At 37.1% G+C, this 21,159-nt stretch overlaps 1 protein-coding gene across 1 annotated transcript in view; it reads right to left on the reverse strand.

Moving 5' to 3' along the window:
• Positions 1 to 3,321: 3,321 nt before the first annotated feature.
• The window catches only part of LOC124722040, a 1,041,203-nt gene continuing 1,023,365 nt past the window's right edge, over positions 3,322 to 21,159 (reverse strand). The window contains exon 23 of the mRNA XM_047247232.1: positions 3,322 to 3,995. Coding sequence (XP_047103188.1) covers positions 3,983 to 3,995 — 13 coding nt within the window. The 3' untranslated portion in view covers positions 3,322 to 3,982. The remainder of the gene's footprint in view (positions 3,996 to 21,159) is intronic.

Genomic DNA, 21,159 nt, shown 5'->3' on the forward strand with positions numbered 1-21,159 from the left:
ACAACAATTGTTGGAGTCTAATATGCAGAAAGCTTTCCATAAAGGAACTGCAATTGTCACTAATGACATGGAACTTTTCACTACTGCATTACCATGTATGTGCTGGTTTCTATTCAGTGTGCTCAACCAAAAATCAAAATTTTGAAGTTTCTTTAATATTCTCTACAGTTCTTATTGATGTATTGCTACACGTTAAATAGTTATAGTTGTTTGTAGTTGCTACATTCATTTTGAACTGCCCTGTATTCTGGGTATTATACTGTGGTCAAATGAATTTTTTGGAGATACTCAATGTTTTGTGTCTATATGCAGAGGTTATCTCAAAGGGGCAATTTAACTTCTTTAAAGGCTTGATTCACACTTTGGTCCACTTAGCTAGAGATGAAATACAGGGTTAATCCAAGAAATTTATTCAACCATAGCATAATAGCCTGTCATATTTTAACTAATGTGACCTAATGTTATTTGATTTAACGTTCAAGATCAAACAAAGACATTGGTCACAGTTGTCAAGTATCAAGGAGGATCAATATGAAGCAGTGTAATGCAAAATGAACATGTAAATCTGGTTGAGGAGAAGATGTTTTATTGACTGATATTCACTGGAAATATCCTAATAAAGTGTAATTAATCCATAGTATTTTTAGAACTCTTCCCTAACCAATTCTTGAGTATTTTATATCAGTCTGAGACGTATCAAGCTAGTTTGATGGAAGAGAAGGTTCATGGAGATATTTATACTGTGCTATAGTTTGATTTAGTCAGAAAACAAGCTTCACAAACATGCTCAAGAACCTCTAGTACAATATACTGCAAAAAAGTGGTGTATCAATGAATATAATCAATTTCTGAAAATATAACTGAATTGTATTGATGGAAAAATCTGCTCATCTAGTGGCAGCAGGAGAAAACACGTAAGAAAGGCATCAAAATTTGCAAGATTTTGCAGCCAGTGACTCCTTCTTCTGGAAGAACAGTTGAAGGGAAAGGAAGAGGGGTGAAGGAAAAGGTCTGGTGAGTTTTAGGGAGAGTCTGGAAAAGTCGCCCAGAACCCCGGGTCAGGAGAGACTTACTGGATGGTATTAACAGGAATGACTGATTGTTGGGAACTGCACTGGATGAAATCTGAAAACCTGAGAGCTTACACATGGAAGACAGGGTAATATGCAAGCCAGAGATTACTGACTAACTATTATGCACAAGTTAATGAGAGTGGAAGGCTAAGTGCATTGTATATGATAGAGGTGGGGGATGAGAGATGGTTGGAAAATAAAAGATATGGAAAACTAAATGAGAGTGATGAAAGAAATAATTAATGAGAAGAATCACTGAGACCAAAGAAAATAATGAAATGAAGGCCATGTGGGAGACTTGAACCAAGGACATGTTGTAATGCCAATTTCCAATTGGGGAGTTCTGAGAAACTGGTGTCTGAGGGAAGAATCTAGATGGCATGTGTGGTGAAACAGGCACTGAGGTCATGACTGTCATGTTGCAGAGCATGCTAAGAAATTGGATATTGTGTGTTGCCAGTACAAATGCTCTGCCTGTGAACATTCAATCTAACTGATACCTTGATGGTAGTCATGCTAATAGAAAAGGCTGAACAGTGCTGGTACATGACATGCGTCATTTAGCAGGTGTCTCTCCCTTTGACAGTATTTTTTTGCCAGTTACAGAGCTGGTATAGATGGAGGTAGGAGGGTGTATAATGCAAGTCTTATAGTGGGGACAGTCATAGGATAAGGAAATGGTGTTATATGTCCTTGGTTCTCACCACTCATCGGCCTTAATTTATATTAATTTTTTTGGTCTCAGCCTTCCTGCTCGGTAACTACTCCTTTCTTCCCCCTGTTTTAGTTTTCTGTATCTTTTATTTTCTGACCCATCTATTTTCCCCTACTCACCATTTCCACTACATACAATCTTTCTGTTCTTATTAATTTGTGCACAATGTTTAGTCAATAATCTCTGTCTTGCATATTAGCCTATATTTAATGTACTCTCAGGTTTTCAATCTTGTGTGGTGCAGTCCCTAATGATCAGTCTATCCTTCTTATCCTGTCCAGTAAGTCTCCCCTGACACAAGGTTCTGAGTGACTTTTCCTAACTCTTCCCATTTCTTAAAACACACCAGACCTTTTCCTTAACCCTTCTTCCTTCTCCCTCAAACCTTCTGCCAGGAGAAGGAGCCACTACTTCCAAAGTTTTCAGATTTCAATACTCTTACATGTATTTTTCCCTGCCACCTCTTGGTGAGTAGATTTTTTTATCCATCCAAAAAAAGTGGTGTGCATCACCAAAGAAGTGGTGTGGATCATCAAAAGAATTGAATTTTGTTTGATGACTTTGATGGTAAAAGTACAGAAACTCAGACTTGTTGAAAGTATACTGAACATCATCTTCCTATACATGATGGTACTGGTACCCTCTTAAGAGCACAAATTTGATAGTTTGTTGCGTGTGTGTGTGGGGGGGAGGGGGAGGGGGAGGGAGGGGGGGGGGGAGTCCTGGGTGTATGGAGTATTTTTAATATTTTGGAAGACAAATAGCACCTTGTAAGAAGCCACAAAAAAGTTCCGGTTTATACCCAGTTAAGGACCATGTAACAGTGACTTTTAAATCATTTTCTTGAAAGAAAAACATCTGACTGCACTATATTTTTTTCTTTTCCCTGAATGCTGGAGAAGGCCACCCCCCCCCCCCCCCCCCCTCACTCACCTCACCTGCCACACCCCCAGATATGGGCACCCTTCTACTGTCTGCCACAGACACACTGAATAGTGGATTCTGATGTGCAGGTGTATTTAAAGAAAGCAAGATACCATTAGAGCTTGGAAAATTATAAGAAAGTTACTGAATAAGTTATGAGGTGCATAATGAAGTGGAAGTATGTTAAATATGCTGTATGTATAAGATATAGTGTGCAGCTATGAATAATGAGCAGTGTACTCACTGCTGCAGAGTGAAATATTCGTACAGGATTTTGGAATTTAGTGTAAGGCTTCAACATAGTAATTACCCTGTTTTCTTGTACATAAAGATATATCTTGATAGTGTGATTATGGTAAAATGTGAAATTTTGATATTAATTCTCTTTTTAAGAAATACTGTATGATACATTGTGTGTTGTCAGAGTCCAAAGTGTTAAACTGATGTCCAGAAAATTAGATGGGACTTACCTCATTTTTCTCAAATGATCTTCAAATAATGATGTTGTATTCATGAAATGCATCTCTTCAGTTAGCTGATAACCAGTGAGCCATTCATTGAATAACACAGAGATGGGTTATATGCACAACTTACTCTCAGTAGCCTTAGAGAAAAAATTTACTTGTGACACATCGGATACACAGTTAAAAATAATTAGAAAATGTATGTAGCAGAACAAATAGTTTCACATCTCTTTTTAGTTTTTGGCACCATAATGTATTACAAACTTAGTTCCAAACAGGTACAGTCCTTTAATATTTTCCAAAATTGTATCTCCTCCACAGAAACAAGTTTTAAGTGTAGCTTTAGTTTATGTTCATGCCAACCCATTGGAAAGTTTAACTGTATATAATAATAGAACAAGATATACAGAATTTTTATGGTAAAATGTATATGAAAACAGATTTTCTTTTAAAAATTAGAGGAAATAGAATTTGTTTGATATTGAAGATGTATGTAGATGTGGAGTGCATTTGATGTACTGTACCAAAGATTATGAGTTTTATCTTGATTTTTTAAATCAGGGGTTCTTTCTTTTTCTTTGGATTGTTTGAAACAGTTCATAATATTTTACTTAAATAATGAACACAAGTATTATATCTTAGTAAGAGCATTGCTTCATGTCTGTCCTTGGGTATCATTTCAGAAATGAGGACATAAATTGAAAGGTTGAGTGTCTTATATATGTATAAAATCTAGGACACAAGCTGAATGGAAGAAGAAGCCACAGGTCTTCTGCCTATATGGAACCATTCCCAAAATCTTCTTCTTAGTTGCTTGTCCTGTGAACAGACAATGTGTAGTGTGCAAAATGATTTACCAACTTGGAATACTATGAATGCAAGGTAAATTAAAGTATTATAAATTAAAATTAATAATAAACATTAACATTCTGTTTATGCATTTGATTAACTTAGACCACATACAGTGATTTACAATCACAGATCAACAATATAACTCAGTGGTTACTAATCTTTCTTAGACCATTACTCCTGAGTGCAATCAGACATTAGCTAGTACCACCTCCCCCCACTCCCCCTCCCACCATCTGTTGCCATCCCCTCCCCCACATCATCATTAACCTTATAGAATGAAAGACTTATCTTGGAATACTTTTATTTTTAAAATGATGAATGATATTTAGTTTGTGTGTGTGTGTGTGTGTGTGTGTGTGTGTGTGTGTGTGTGTGTGTGTGTGTGTGTGCGCGCGCGCGCGCGTGTGTTCTAGAATGAATGATGAAGGAATTTATGGTGCATCAAAAGTGCTACCCACAACTCCTTCTCAGAAAGAGAGCTAATTATCCACAGCGAGGTTACACACTCGTTACGAAACATGCTTCCCCTGTATTACTCCTCTCCATTGCGGCACATGCTTGACCTGCACACTGAGTCCCCATTTAAAATCAAGCAAGTTCAGATGTGTGCATTATACTTACTGTTCATAAATCATTTCATTGCTACATTCCCTACTTCTGAACTGGCAGAAACTGGATAACTTCAGGCTGTTAATGCTTTGTGTCTAACAACTCTAATAACAATCTGTGTACAACACTATAGTAGCCCTTATGTAGTTACTGCTGCATTGTGCTGTAAATTAACTCATTTATCTGTTTCAAAGATTCCTGCAGTTACCATCTACAACTTGGAGTAGGCATTTTCTTGAGATATTTAGCATTTGTTACATATGTGTCTCACTTTTGTCATAAGCGATGTATGGGACAAAGCACAACATATGTGTGCTGTGGATGAACTTTGTGAGGAATCTGTAACCTCGACCGCATTAATGCTACTAATTGATAACTTAATTGATAACTAATTGATAACTTATATAATCAGTAATAGTCTTACAAAATTGTGATAATAGTAATGATCTTTTGAAAATAATTTAGTTTCAAGATTGAAATGGAATCGAATTGTTTAGCTTTTACACAATAAAATACTGCTTAGAAAACAAATACAAAATATCAATTCATTACTAGTAGAAAGGTGTGATATGTAGAGTGCAATGCTGTTGGATATGTAAAAACATGATGTCTTGTGTCTGTCACATATCTTTTGCTTTCTAACATATCAACAAAGTATCTCATTACATCAGTTTTGATCTCAAGTGCACGAGATAGAAAAGACCCCTCTAAATTAGGGTAAGCAGTTAAGTCAAGAAGAAAATAGGAGCTTTTTAATGTTGTGATACAGAAGAATACTGATTGTTAGATGGGCAGATCACAGAACGAATAGGGAAATGCTGAGCAGAAATGTGGAGAAAAGGAATCTGTGGCATAACTTGACTAAAAGAGGGGATCAGTTGACAGGCACATTCTGTGACATCAAGAAATCATCAGTTTAGTTAAGATTTCAGAGGGAGACCAAGAGACAAGTACAGTAACCAGATTAAAATGGATGTAGGTTGCAGTAGTAATTCAGATATGAAGAGACTTTGACAGGGTAGAGTAGCATGGAGTGCTGCATCAAAGCTGTCTTCAGATTGAAGACCAAAACAATATATATGAGTGAGTGAGTGAGTGAGTTGTGTGTGTTTTCTACTTACTTGTTTAGTAAATTACATATAAATGATAATTCATTATTATGTAGTGAGTGTCTGTTGATTCACAGAAATAATACATGTTTTCAGTATTTTTGTGGACACAGACATAAACATTTACACAATTATTACATTACATGTCTTACTTAATCATGTGGCTCACAACCTGATTCAAGCTCTTGTGGTTCATTCCAATGAAAAAATTGCAGAAGCAAAGAAAATCCATAGTGTGTGTTTTCCAATTCCAGCTCTTATCATTAAGAAAGTAGAGAGACATCAAAAATTCTGTTTTAGGTATTATATGATCATTATGTTTAAGGTTATTTATGGAGCCTCATCATACGTAGATTGGTAATGAATGCATTATGTTTTATCTAAGAGGAGAAACGTTTAATACTGATGGAAGGTCTCAATAATTTTTCTGTTAATTCATTTTCCACCAAGCTGCCTGTATCTCCTGATATGCACTGTTGGATTTATGCCTCCCTGTTTAAGACATCTCAGACAAAATATATTTGCTACGTTCAGAAGTAAAGCCTGGCTGTAGGCTCTGAAACTGTTTCTCTTATGTTTACAGTGTTGAGATAAGAAGTGACATAACATTTTTTTTGTAGAGTAAATTCCATAAGCAGTTAGTTGTAATTATTCATCAATATGATTCTGTTTCATTTGTTTCCTTTGACTAAGATGACTGATGTGAGACTGGGTATTATTTTTTGATGCCTGTAGATCATGGGATATGAAATGTGCCTCATTTGCCTACACAACTGACATGACAGATGAGATAGTTTTGTGAATATTCACTGTGTATTGAGAGATTCAAAACTTTGAGTAAACTATCCACAAAGTTATTGATTGAGAAAATATGTAATTCTTTTATTTCATAAGGACATAAAAGACCACTTAATTCTTCAGTTCTGAATGCACTGTTTAGTGACATGTACTGCCCAAAATCAAAGATCCTCTAATAAAAATTATAAAAAAAGTAAACAGATTGATAGTATGGTTTTAAGATTCTCTCTAGTCTACTATAACCTGCTATGATGATGGGACTGTCTAGTATCATTTGTATGATATTAGTTAAATATGAAGTACAACATTAGTATATTTAATGAAACAAAGTTTATGTTGTGTCAACACAGAATCTTGTCTCTTCAAATATATCAAAAGTACCCCACTGAGTGATATTTTATAATTTACATTTTTTCATCATGCAATGTAGTACTGATGATTTTTGTTTTATGGGGATTAGACCAAGGTCCAAGGCATATTTGTCTGACTAACATTTTGCCTTCCAATGCTGCAGACACTACCAGAAGTTATGACAACTCAGAAAGCACTTATCTGAATTATATAGTTTCTCTGGCAAAATCACTTATGAAATCAAATTATAATGTTAATGGAAACTCTTAGATTGAGTATGAACAGAGATGCAAAGGGGTGATCATCATTCTTCTTGAAGATGAAGTACAGAATGACAGATACACACAAAGAAACTGGTGATGAGTCTTTTGGCTTTTTAAATCCCATCCCTTTCTGCTCACATGCTTACTTTTGGTGTTATATGACTGGAGGAACTGATTGTGAAAGCTGAGGAGTTTAGGATGCATAGAGCAGAAATGAAGGGACAACTCAGAGAGGAAAATGAAGGTAGTTCTTCATGTGGTAAATTGAATGTAAATGAGAACATAGAAGAAATGAAACAAGCTGAAAAACATTGAGCAAATGAATAAGAAAGTAAGTGCAAGGAGAATTACGCTGGAGTGAGAGGCTAGCAAGAGTATGGTGCATAGTTAGAAAAGGAAAGGAAGGAAAAAATAAAGGAGGCTAGGAGAAGAGTGGAAAGTGTGCAGCAGGAAGAGGCGTGTAGGAATTGTCAGATCTATATCAACATCTACACAAATATTCTGCAAGCCAACATATGGTCCATGGAAGAGGGTACCTTGTATCAGAGCTTATCCATTTCCTATCCGGTTCCAGTTGCAAATGGAGTGAGAGAAAAATGACTGTCTATATGCTTCCATACTTGCTCTGATTTCTCTTATCATTGTTGAAGTCAGGGAGATTGGTTAGCTACAGACTGTGTGGAGGTACCATAAGAGCAATTTTCACCTGCTGTTGTGGGGTTGATTCATATGGCATGAGTCATGAACAAGCTGTTGAAATGACCAGTGCATTTATGATCAGAAAGCTCTGAAGTTGGTTATCTGACAAGGGAATGGTCCAGTTTAACATGTTAGAACATACCCTGCAATTTTTCACACAGGCTGAATTCATGGAAAGAAATGCACTGCCAAAATTTTAGTTGCTACGGTGCACTACGCATATCTTTTTTTTAATGTTAAAGTTACTCATTTTTTGCCACATGAAGAACTTACTTATAGCAGCAGTTTGTAAAGCGCTCTGCCTAGCATGCAAGTCAGCAAATAAGCAGATACAGTCATGACAAGACGAAGTAGCACCACATAGTGCTAAGTCCCAAGGGCAGACACAAGAATTTTAAGCACTTTAACCACAACAGAAATGTCTGAAGGAATTAATTTTTTGAATAACTAGCAGTTCATATCAACAGCTAAACTGTTGCAGATTTAATTCTTACACAAGTGACTAGCAGAGGAAAGAAAGTCAAGGCACTGTATCATGTTACATTACAGATTACTTCCATCAGTCGGGACTTTAATTTGTTGACATTAAATATTTTATAACAATTCTTGTACCACCGTTCTTATGATAATTTTTAATAATGTATATTTTGCTGGTAATGAAAGAGTTCCTTGCTTATTCCCCATAGTCATCACAAAAATGTCTACTGCGTGATGAAAGCAAACATTTTCCTTACACCAGGCACACCTGATAAAAGAAAAATTAATGCATTCAGGCACCTCACAATAATTACCAACTTTATATAGACATAATTGGAATGGAGTAAGAAACAGTTGTGGTCATTGTTCTGCATACTGAGCAGCACATCAGGCATACTTGATCAAATTTGTAAACTGTGGTGGTGCAAACTGACATTGTGGAAAGGACTGAAGTTTAATAATACTACCTGAAATGACAAAGAGCTAATTGAAATTATAATGTCCAACAATTTCCTAAGAAATGTTTTAGACTATTGGAAAGTCTTTTTTATTAGGAGGATGAATCACACATAGCATTAGTTCCAGATGGAATCCAAATTATATTAACAGCCTTTTAATCATCCTCCTAGAGACAGAGGTATTGTTACATCCAGGCCAAGAGTGCAGCAACAGTAGTGATTTATATTCTAAAAATGATAGGAAGACATTTTGGATGTAACATTAAAAATCATTCTCTCCCATTTTTCTAGATTTTGCTACACTAGTTACAATATTTTTGTAAGTAAATAGTCCTTTTTTAAATTTTTGGTCATAATTTGCCTTAATGTTCTTGAAGACAGGTATAAAGCTGTGGAAACAGTAATCCACTGATACTTAGGACTGGTATCATTGTTATGTACATGTCACAACATTCATCAACTGCACAAATGACTCTGTCTTTTTTTGCTCAAAATGATGAAGTGCAGTTTACGTGAAACCTGTCAGATTAGCTTTATATGCAGCATTTTATAGTAGAACAAGAAGCTTTGTCTTCATGTGAGCTATGAATTTCTCTATAGTATTACCTATTGATGACATCTCCTCTACACATCTACTTGAGGTAAACTTCGTAATTTTGTGACTTCCTTTTCCATATGATTTCCTGAATCTGTTTAACCGGGTCAAAAAAGTCTGGAAACCAGTAATGTTCATCTCACTTGCAAATCGGAGTGACCAGTTTTGTGTAACTCCCTTAGTAACTGTGCACTGACTCTCACAAGCACTTCCAATTCTTTCAAATAATTTTTCCTTCACACTTTTGTGAGTTTCATTTTGCCCATTGTTTCATACTTTGTGTAAATTTTTCATCCATTTATACAATTCATGTTCAGTTTTTATGAAACAAAACTGGCTTTGCACACTGCTTATAAATTAAGTGTTTTCCCCCTTCTTTGTTTAACTAAAAAATTTATAGCCTTTTCTTTTTCACTGAAAGCTATTACTGTACATGTGTTCTGTGGACTTGGAAGGTACCGGTACTCTATTTTTGTTCTGGACTTTAATTAGCACAAAAATCATTATTCAAACCACAATTCACAGAAGCAATCAAGCTGTATCTTGTTTCCTCTAATTTTACCACAATTCCTGACAAAATGTCAACATCATTTGGATGAATATCCAAGAAATTAACTAATAAATAAAATATGTGTAGGTCTTCAGGAGAAGTAGGGGATTTCTACTGCATATCACATTCTTCATATTTCAACTTTGCCAGGTTGAAAATGTTAACTGGATTCCACATTATTCTGGAACCTGCACAAAGACAGATGCTATTAGCAAGCATATGTGAAGGAATCACAAAGAAAATTAATTCAGTTTTATCTCCATGGTTAACACCTGGTGATGACACAAAGACAACAGTTAATTATTATGGATATTAAATGAGTTGCAAATTTTAGTGACTAGTAACTGTGAATCCTTGTATAAGAGAAAGTATTAATGGAAGATGAAGTTCACATTACATATTATAATTGTGTTTTACCATGTTACCTGTTTACTGATATGGCATCAACCAGTGATATGTGCCCACAGTGTTACACGTGCGCTGCCTGCTGTAGCAGTGGAACAATTTGACATCATGTTTCTTTCAGTGTATTCTTTCTGTATAATACATTTTAGGGCAGTGTTAGACATGTCGAATTGGGTAGTTCCCATGTGAGTCAACTCTGGCCTGCAGTTTGTAAATGGAAGTTCACGGTACGGACTAGCTGATTTCTGGCCAAGCTGGCAAAGAATGCTATACTATGGTTTTAGTGCATTGGAAAAAGTCATACACATGTACCATACATGGGGTTATGACTCTGGAAGATTGAGGCTGGAAGTAAAGTAAGGATGGCCCATGGTGTTACACAGATAGTGTGAAAGGTTGATTACCGTTTTGGAGAATGTAGTAAGGATCTTGGGAAGGATGTTCATCATTTCACAAAATACCAAAAGCACATCAAGTATCTGGCATAGGATATGGCTGAACTCTCCTGCAGGGTGCTACTGCATGATAAAGACACTCTTTTGTGGTTGGTTAGAAGTAACACAAGGGGTATAAGGAACATACTACTAAGTCTGTAGATGAGGGAATTAGTGTTTGGAAGGAATAGCAGCTGTCAAAGTGAGTCTTTTTTTGATAGTAGGTAGGTTTAATGTAGACAGTATCTTAGGATGGGTGTAGGCCAGAAGTGAGCAAATGGTTTATTGAGCAGATAAAGCCTGGCGAAATGTATTTGTGGCAAGGCACTGTGGTTTTGAAGAAATGAGGAGAATTTATCTTCCTATTTGAGTCAGGTCATAAACCTGTCAGCAATGTGTGTTAACCAGTTGAGTGGTTCAAGATTTCGTTTGGTTAGGAAGAGATATTTGATAAATGTATTCACTTATGAGGTTGCAATATGGAAGCCTATTGGGCATACCAATTTTCATAAAGCACAGTGATTCACTTGCAACAGAATACAGATATTTTTAAGAGAAGGAAGAAAGATTAGTATTAAAGTCTTAAAGTGGATTGAACAGAGATGTAGCACTAACACAGTTGGAAAAGTACATGGGAATAATATGACTACAACCTATCAAAGTGACTTCATAAAATCATGGAAAATCTAAAACACGTTGGGGAAATGAAGACTTATTTTGAACACTATTGGATATGAATCTAGTGCCATTAACACTGTTTCACCTTGTTTGATTAAACTGATTTCCTGCTGGCTCACAAGCCAGTTTATGGAAAAATGTTGCAAACAGGAAAATGGAAAAAAAATGTGTGTGCACTTGTCAGGTATGCGTTGGAAAACAATTTCCATAAAAATAGACTGTTAGCTTTCAGACCATTTCCAAGAATGAAAGAGTACTGAGAAAACTGAAACCAGATAGCTTTTGTGTAAATGCAGGGAAACACAAAGGCTAACTAATTCAAGTAGAATGATTTAAATAACCAGTAAACTAAAGAGGCAGTAGTATCACATCTCAAAGAAGGACCTGAAACATTTTGCTCTATGGAGGAGCATGTAGAAAAACTGTTGCTCATGTTTAGAAGAATAGTTGACCAAGCACTAGAAAGATATGTATCAATAGAACACTTCACCATTGGATGGACCAACCATTGTATACAGTCTCTGTGAAGTAACTTCTAAAGAAACAGCAACTACTGCAGAATAAAAGTAAAACAAATCATAAAGCTATAGGTGGACAGATGATAAGTGAAAAACATTTAATTGTCACAAGGGCAATGTTTGAAGCCTGTAATGGCTGCACTATGTGATCAAAAGTATCCAGACACCCCAAAAACATGTTTTTCCCATTAGGTGCATTTTGCTGCCACCTACTGCCATGTATTCCATGTCAGCGACCTCAGTAGTCATTAGACATCATGAGAGAGCAGAATGGGGTGCTCTGTGGAACTCATGGACTTCGAACATGATCGGGTGATTGGGTGTCACTTGTGTCATATGTCTGTACGTGAGAATTCCACACTCCTAAACATCCCTAGGACCACTGTTTCCAATGTGATAGTGAAGTGGAAATGTGAAGGGACACATACAGCACAAAAGCATGCATGCTGACCTCGTCTGTTGACTGACAGAGACTGCCGACAGTTGAAGAGGGTCGTAATGTGTAATAGGCATACATCTATCCAGACCATCACACAGATATTCTAAATAGCATCAGTGTCCACTGCAAATACTATGACAGTTAGGCAGGAGGTCATAAATCTTGGATTTCATGGTCAAGCAGCTGCTCATAAGTCACACAATACACCGGTAAATGCCAGACGATGCCTCGCCTGGTGTAAGGAGCATAAACGTTGGATGACTGAACAGTGGAAAAATGTGTGGAGCGACGAACCATGGTACACAATGTGGCGATCCAATGGCAGGGTGTGTGTATGGTGAATGTCCAGTGAACGTCATTTGCCAGCATGTGTAGTGCGAACAGTAAAATTTGGAGGCAGTGATGTTGTAGTGTGGTTGTGTTTTTCATGAAGGGGGCTTGCACCCCTTGTTGTTTTGCATGCCACTATCACAGCACAGGCCTACATTGATGTTTTAAGCACCTTCTTGCTTCCCACTGTTGAAGAGCAATTTGGGGACGGTGAATGCATCTTTCAACACGATTGAGCACCTGTTCATAATGCACGACCTGTGGCAGAGTGGTTACATGACAATAACATCCATGTAATGGACTAGCATGCAGAGAGTCCTGACCTGACTCCTATAGGACACCTTTGGGATGTTTTGGAATGCTGACTTCATGCCAGGTCTCACCGACCAACATCAATACCTCTCCTCAGTGCAGCGCTCCATGAAGAATGGGCTGCCATTCCCCAAGAAACCTTCCAGCACCTGGCTGAATATATGCCTGTGAGAGTGGAAGCTGTCATCAAGGCTAAGTGTGGGCCAACACCACACTGAATTCCAGCATTACAAATGGAGGGTGCCACAAAATTGTAAGTAATTTTCAGCCAAGTGTCCGGATACTCTTCAGTCTGGAATCGCGCGACCGCTATGGTCGCAGGTTCGAATCCTGCCTCGGGGGATGGATGTGTGTGATGACCTTAGGTTAGTTAGGTTTAAGTAGTTCTAAATCCAGGGGACTGATGACCTCAGATGTTAAGTCCCATAGTGCTCAGAGCCATTTGAACCATTTTTGTACGGATACTTTTGATCACATACTGCATCGTAAGACCTCTCACAAACCCAAAGAAATTGTGGTCACCTGTAAAGGCTGTCAGTGAAACCCAAGTTAGTGCCCATACACTTGTGGAGGACATTGGAACTGAAACTGGGATATCAAAGTCACAGCCGAAATGCTGGACTGTGTTTTCAAATGTGAATCTTCAGGTTTTGGCGGCGCAAAGACTGTTCCATTAAGTTTCGGGTGTGCAGCCGCATGCGCAGTCGTGCGGTACATGAGTATAAAGGGACGAAGTGAGCACTGGAGCGGCAGTCTTGCGGCTCACTCTGAAGATGGCTGAACATTATACAGCCGAAATATTAGAAGAAGAAGGAGATTTCTTGCGGCAGCACACCCGAAACTTAATGGAACTGTGTTTTCAAATTTCCTTTAAAATAATGATCAAGAGTAATTCCATAGTTTAATTCTTGCAATACAGTAAAGATAACTGAAATAGATATTAGTGTTACAAGTGTTGAGAAACTGCTGAAATAATGAAAACTGAAGAAGGGCACAATGTCTGATGAAATCACAGTAAAATGCTATACAAAATTTGCAGCTCTTTTAACCACAGTATATCATAGATCCCTGAAACAATGAATTGTTCCTGGTGGCTGGAGGAAATTAAAGGTGGTTCATCTACTAGAATGGTAGCAGAAATGACCCACAAAACTACTGTTCAACATCACTGACATCCATATTTTGTATAATCCTGGAACATATTATGAGTTCAAACATAACGTATCTTGAACAAAATGAGTTCCACTATGTAAACTAGCATGGATTCCAAAACTATCGGATATGTGAAACATAACTTGTGGTTTTCTCATGTGACATGCTGAAAGGCAGGGATCAAGTCAGCCAGGTGAATGGAGTATTTTTTTTATTTTTGAAAATCATTTGACTCAGTAACACATCATAACTTTTTAATAAAGTTCAGTTGTATTGGGTATAAAAAATGTGACTGGATTGAGGATTTCTTGGTACAGATGCAGCATGTTAACTTGGATGGAGAGCCATTGATAGTTGTAGAAATAACTGCAGCCATGTCCCAGGGAAGTATGTTGAAACAATTGCAGTTCATGTTGTATGTCAGTGACCTGACAGACAATGCTCATAATAATCTGAGATATTTAAGAATATAAATAAATATATGAAGAACATCATGATTTACCACCAAGAGCAGCTGATAAAATTGCTTTATTGAGCAACCAGTTTCAGTCCTAAAATAAATAAATAAAACATTTACAGCATCATACTAGGCAATATAAATTTGATGGCACCACATTATGAAATCCATGTATCCATCACTATTGTGAAATCGACATATAAATTCGAACGTAAATCATAAAAGTGACCCTGATTTCAACAAGGTGTTGTTCATGCAAGATGAAGCTCAACCCCAATGAAGCAGGAGAGTGTTTAATGTCTTTGAGGATTACTTTGTGGACCACATTCTGGCTCTGGGGTACCCAGAGGCCACTGGTATGAACCTTGATTGGCCGACATATTCTCCAGATCTGAACACATGTGACTCCTCTTTGTGGGACTATATTAAAAACAAAATGTACAGCAATAACTCCAGAACCATTGTTGAGCTGAAAACAGCCATTCAACAGGTCATCGATGGCATCAACGTTTCGACACTTCAACAGGTCATGCAGAATTTCACTATTCATCTGTGCATCATCGCCAATGATTGCAGGCATATCAAACATGTCATAACCTAAATCCCAGTATCTGTAGTGACGTTTATATGTTGAATAAAGTGTGTGCACATCGTAGTTTGTGTAACTAATTTATGTTTTTTTTCATATAGTTCAATAATTTAGTTCAATAATTGTCGCCCTGTATGTATAATGGAGCACCATCAAAAAAAAATCTGCAGAAGTATTCAGTCAGATCTTGATAAGATTTCAAACTGGTGTGAAAATTGATAACTTGTATAAATCTTCAGGGATGTAGAGTTAGGCACAATAAACAAAAATATAGAGCTCTATGACTACAATATCAGTTATTTACAGTTGGAATCAGTCAAGTCATACAAGTACATAGGCATACCAATTTCTGGATATATGAACTGGGGTGATCACATACACTCAATCATACATAAATCAGGTGACAGACCTTGGGTCTATGCCAGGAAGTTGAAAGAATGCAACCAGTCTACAAAGAATATTGCTAGTATGTATGAGATCCATACAAAATAGGGAATGTAGATCATATACAACAAAGTGCAGTATGAATGGTCACAGGTTTGTCTGAACAATGGGTTAGTGTCATGGAAATGCCAAAGAACTTTAACTGGCAGATACATGAAGATAAACAGTATCTATCATCAGAAACCGTACTTTCAAAATTTCAAGAACCAGTTATTAAGTGAGGAAATTAGTAATATACTACAGCTACTATGTATCACTCCTATAAGAACCATGAAGACAAGATTATCCTAATTGCAATGTGCATGGAGGCATTTAAGAAGTTATTTTTCCCACCCTTGATATACAGATAAAACAAAAAGATAATATAGTATGTGGTACGATGTGAAATATACTGTGCCAAGCACTTCACAATGGTCTGTAGAATATGGATGTAGATGTAAAAGTATAAATCGTTTTACTTCTGAAAAGTGCACAACAGTGATAATTCAGTGTTTTAGTTTAGTGTGTTGAATTTGGTATAGAGGAATATTGCAGTTTACAGTGTACAACAATTATGGAAATTCCTGGATGGAACAAAACATAAAATTAGGGAAAGGCGACCACTCACCTATAGCTCATCAATGCATGAAGCTCAGAAACTTAATAGGAGACAGCATTCGCACTAGCTTTTAGGCACTATCTCTTTTTTAGCAGTAGCACACACATTCACACACACAACCACACAAACCATACAGGCACCCAAACAGTGGCCATGGGAGTGTGTGTTTAAGTGTCTGTGTGGCTGTGTGTGTGAATGTGTGTACTATTGATTGAAAAATTGTTAGTGCTCAAAATCTAGTGTGAACGCTGTTTCCTGTTATGCGCTACTGTGCTTCACACATTGATCTGCTATAGGTAAGTGACTCCCTTTCTCTTATTTTAAGATTACAGTGTTCTCTATTCTAACAAATACTTTCATATAATCAGTCTTATTTTCAAAACCTCAATCAATAACTGCTGGGAAATTTCCACTCAGATGAATATGGGATCAGTTGTTCATAAACAACAAATTAACATGACATCTAGCATTTCATATTTCTAGAATATGTAGAGTTGCACCAGATGTATGAAATATGAATGAACAATCACGAGGAAATTTGCATTTAGTACTAAGTACTATAGTAATTTGATGAACAGTTTCTTGTACTCAAATATTTCTGGAATACCTCAAGTTACACATTTGCAAATAATGTTAAAATGTTAAATCACTTAAATAAACAACTAAAAGTTTCTAATTAATTACTTCAGAGGATATGAACAACCAGAATATTTATAATGGTCCGAAAATAAGTGCCACTCAGTATCCACTAAAATTATTTGAACTACCCATACCACTGGTAATTAAACCTTTATGTAAATGTAATGGGTTTTATAAAAGCCGTAGTGGATCAAAATTGTTTCAAATCAAAAGGGGGAAATAACAAAAGAGCTACTACTAGTCTTAAATCACATATTTGCAATGTAGCACATATATTATAAAACAGATAATGAATACTAATTCAATGAATGGAACGCAGAAGGGAGAATGGGCGCATTCTGTAAAGTATATGTGGGAAAACAAAACATGGTGACCTGCAGCTCTTGCCTTTACTATATAGGCTAGCTTTGTATTGACATGTATAGTGAGTGACTCATCTATTATTCCATCTGTGTTTTCTTACTATGAGAATGACAATGATAAATGTAGACCAAAGTACTCAAAATTAGTAAAAAATCAAATAAATTTGAAAAATGCTTCTGCTTCCAAGGATTTAGCAAAGACAGTCATGTGCAAAAACATGAAACAGATGCTACATTTGATAAACAGGTGTTCCTTCATCCTTCAAGAAAAACAAAGAGGATATATGAAATGAGACTGTCCAGGAATTTAGTATGAACAATGGACCTGGCCAAACTTGACTGGCTTGAGTTCCTCAATGATACAGTTAGCTGTACCAAAGTTGTAACCACAATGGAAGGGTATCTGTGGAGAGGCCAGATTAACTCATGGTTGCTGAAGAGGGAGAGCACTCTTTTAGTAGTTGCAGGGGCAAAAGTTCGGATGTTTAACTTATTTGGTCTTTAAATGTTAATGAACATGGCCTTGCTGTGCTAGTACTGTGATTAGCTGAAAGCAACAGAAAACTAGAGCCATTACTTTTCCTGATGGCATGTAGCTCTTCTGTGTGGTTAAACAATGATGGCATCCTGTTGGGTAAAATATTTTGAAAGTAAAATAGACATTCATTTGGATCTCTGGGCGAGGACTCCTGAAGAGGGTATGGTCATCAAGAAAAACAAAACTGGCATTCTATACGCCAGAGAGTAAAATGTTATATCCTGTAATAACGTAAAGAAATAAGAGAATTTAAAAAGTGAAATGGATAGGTTGAATTGAGTTATAGTGGGAATTAGTGAAATGTGTTGTCAGAATGAACGAGACTTATGGTCATGTGAGTACAGGTTATAAAAACAAAATCAAATTTGGATAATGTAGGAATAGTTCTAATAATGAATAAGAAAACAGGACTGTGGCTAAGCTTCTATGAACAGCATAGTGAATACATTAAATTAGGCAAGATACACATAAAGCCAACACCCACCATAGTAGTACAAGTTCATATGCCAACTAGCAGCACAGACCATAAAAAGACTGAAAGAATGTACGGCGAGAAAAAAAATTCAGATAATTAACAGAGAGGAAAATTCAGTTGTAATGAGGGACTGGATTTAGATAGTAGGATAAAGAAGAAAAGGAAAAATAGTAGGAGGCTATGAACCCTGGGAAAGGAATAAAAAAGAGACCTTGTCAGGTAGAATTCCACACAGAGCATAACATTATCACTGCTGAAACAGGGTTTAAGAATCATGTATGAAGGTTGTATACATGGATGAGATATGGAGATGCTGGAAGAGTTCTGATTATGTACTGGTAAGGCAGAGATTTTAAAACCAGATTTTAAACTGAGAGACATTTTCTGGAGCAGATGTGGCGTCTGAGCTAAATTTTTTGATTATGAATTGTAAATTAAAAATGGTAGGAAATAAAGGAGAAGGGACCTGAATAAATGGAAAGAACAAGAGACTGATGACAGTTTCAGAGGAAGCATTAGGCACTATTTGACCAGAAAATGGGAAGTGGATATGGTGGAAGCAAATGGGTAATTTTGAGATACGAAATAGTGAAGGTAACAGAGGATGAAATAAATGAAAAGATGAGGCCAAATGGAAATCATTTGATAACACAGGAAATACTGAATTTAACTGACAAAAGAGAAAACAAAAATGAAACAAATAAAACAGACAAATTGGAATACAAACATCTAAAAAATGAGATTGACAGAAAGTGCAAAATGGCTAAGCAGGAATGGCTAGATGACAAATGCAAGGCTGTAGAAGCATGTATAACTAGGGGAAAAATAGATACCACCTATAGGAAGGTTAAAGAGACTTTTGGAGAAAAGAGCAACAACTGTATGAATATCGAGAGCTCAGATGGAAACCAGTATTAAGCAAAGAAAGGAAAGTGGAAAGGTGGAAGTAATACATGGTTTTAAAAAAAAGTATTTCATATTTTGAGATGTGGTAGTATGGTTCCAAACAACACAAAAATGTCCAATAAACATATACCCAAAAATGCATACCTATGACCACTTGTCCAACTTCACTACTGTGAAACACATCTCTTCTAGTGCAAGTTCTTTGCTATTATGAATGACCTACACAATTTAGTAACCAAATGAGGACACATTCATCTGTTATTCTCAATTGATACAGTATGTAGTAAACATCCGTTAGTGTTGTTCAACTGTAAACTGTATTCAAAGTTCTGGCTAAGTGCAGCACATACATTAATTCTAATGGAAGCGTTTTGTGTTTTGACATAATAGGGCTTCCATTGTGCTGTTAAGTGCAAAGACAAAACCGCAATGCAAAAACATTTCACAAACTCTGACTTTCAGCTTATGGACTTAAACCAATAAAATATTATGTCACAGCAATCAACAAGATGCAGTTGTCCATGAATATGTAAGAGACCTACTAGTGTTTCTGGCTAAAATAAACTATTATGGGTGCTTCATTGCAAAGCTAGCTGACCTCTCTTACCCACTGAATCAGATATGACACCAGGATGCACATTTTGCATGGTCACCTTGCTGTCAGGTTATATTAAGTGGGCACTGCGCTTGACAACATACGGCCGTTGTCAGCCCCCGTCAGTAATGACTAATGCATCCCCCCACAATATAAGCATGGCCCTGTCCCAGAAATACCTTGACAGCATAGAACTTAATCCACCTCCCAGCAACACTGCTCTCAAATATAAAAAGATGCCCTTCTTATCATCTGTGCAGTCCACAAATTTAAATTATTCTCTTATGGACAGAAATTTCATTTCATCTATGGCCACTAACCATTATTCACCATCTCTGGACCTAAACATTGCTTGCCAGACCAGATAGCCCATCACCACCAACACTGCTGTACTTGTCTAATTTTCACTAATCTATCCATTGTTTGGCAGTGATGTTATGTGCTAATGTTGACACACACTCCCGATTCCCCATGGAACCTGACCCAGCTTTTGATCAACACAAACAAGTGTGATTCAGACCTGGATTTGGCCATTTCAGCTGATCACTTAACATCACATGTATCTACAACTGCACCTGATGTTATGCCACCTCAATCATTTTGTGCAACATGGGTAGCTGGATAAACACCATAGCCCAAATTAATGCCCCTACTGGTCATGGTGAAATCAAACGCAACTAATCAAAGGGGCTCTTTTCTGGATCTCAGACATAGGCCACTGTTGCATTCTGATTCCTTCTTCTACTGGGCACTGAGTGCCGCATACTGCCCATTGGGGCAAATCCTGAATGGGAAGTTCAGTGCAACAACATGTGTTGTGGACCAATATTGACTCTGACATCACTGACCTTGTCCATCAATGTTCTGCTGGTCAGGCCAAACAGTCTGCAACAGTTCTCTCCCTGGCCTGATTCTGTGGAGCCATGGGTGCACATCCTCCTGTATTTCAGTGACTTCCTTTCTGTGTTCCACAAATCCTACATCAGTTCTGCCACTACTATCACAGCCTTGGAAAAAATCTTTGTCCTTGAAGGCAGCCCATGCACTTTGGTTTCAGGTAGTGGTATGGCATTCACCTCCCATGACTAGAACAGTTTTCAACCCATAATGGCATTCAACAATTTAATACCCTATCCTTTCCCCTTGGCTCCAATAGTCACTTTGTCCACACCATCAGGACCCAGGTATGAAAGTACATGATATACAACATTGCAACTAACACCATAGGTAGTTTTCTAGCAGCTTGAGGACCACTCTGATTGAAGGCCACAGACTGTCTTAGTGTCTTCATGGCTGCCCTCACAACACTCTTTTGGAGATGTTGTGCTAGTTACCAGTGCATGTCACCACT

This window comes from Schistocerca piceifrons, chromosome X (genome assembly GCF_021461385.2).
Source record: "Schistocerca piceifrons isolate TAMUIC-IGC-003096 chromosome X, iqSchPice1.1, whole genome shotgun sequence".
Lineage (NCBI taxonomy): Eukaryota > Metazoa > Arthropoda > Insecta > Orthoptera > Acrididae > Schistocerca > Schistocerca piceifrons.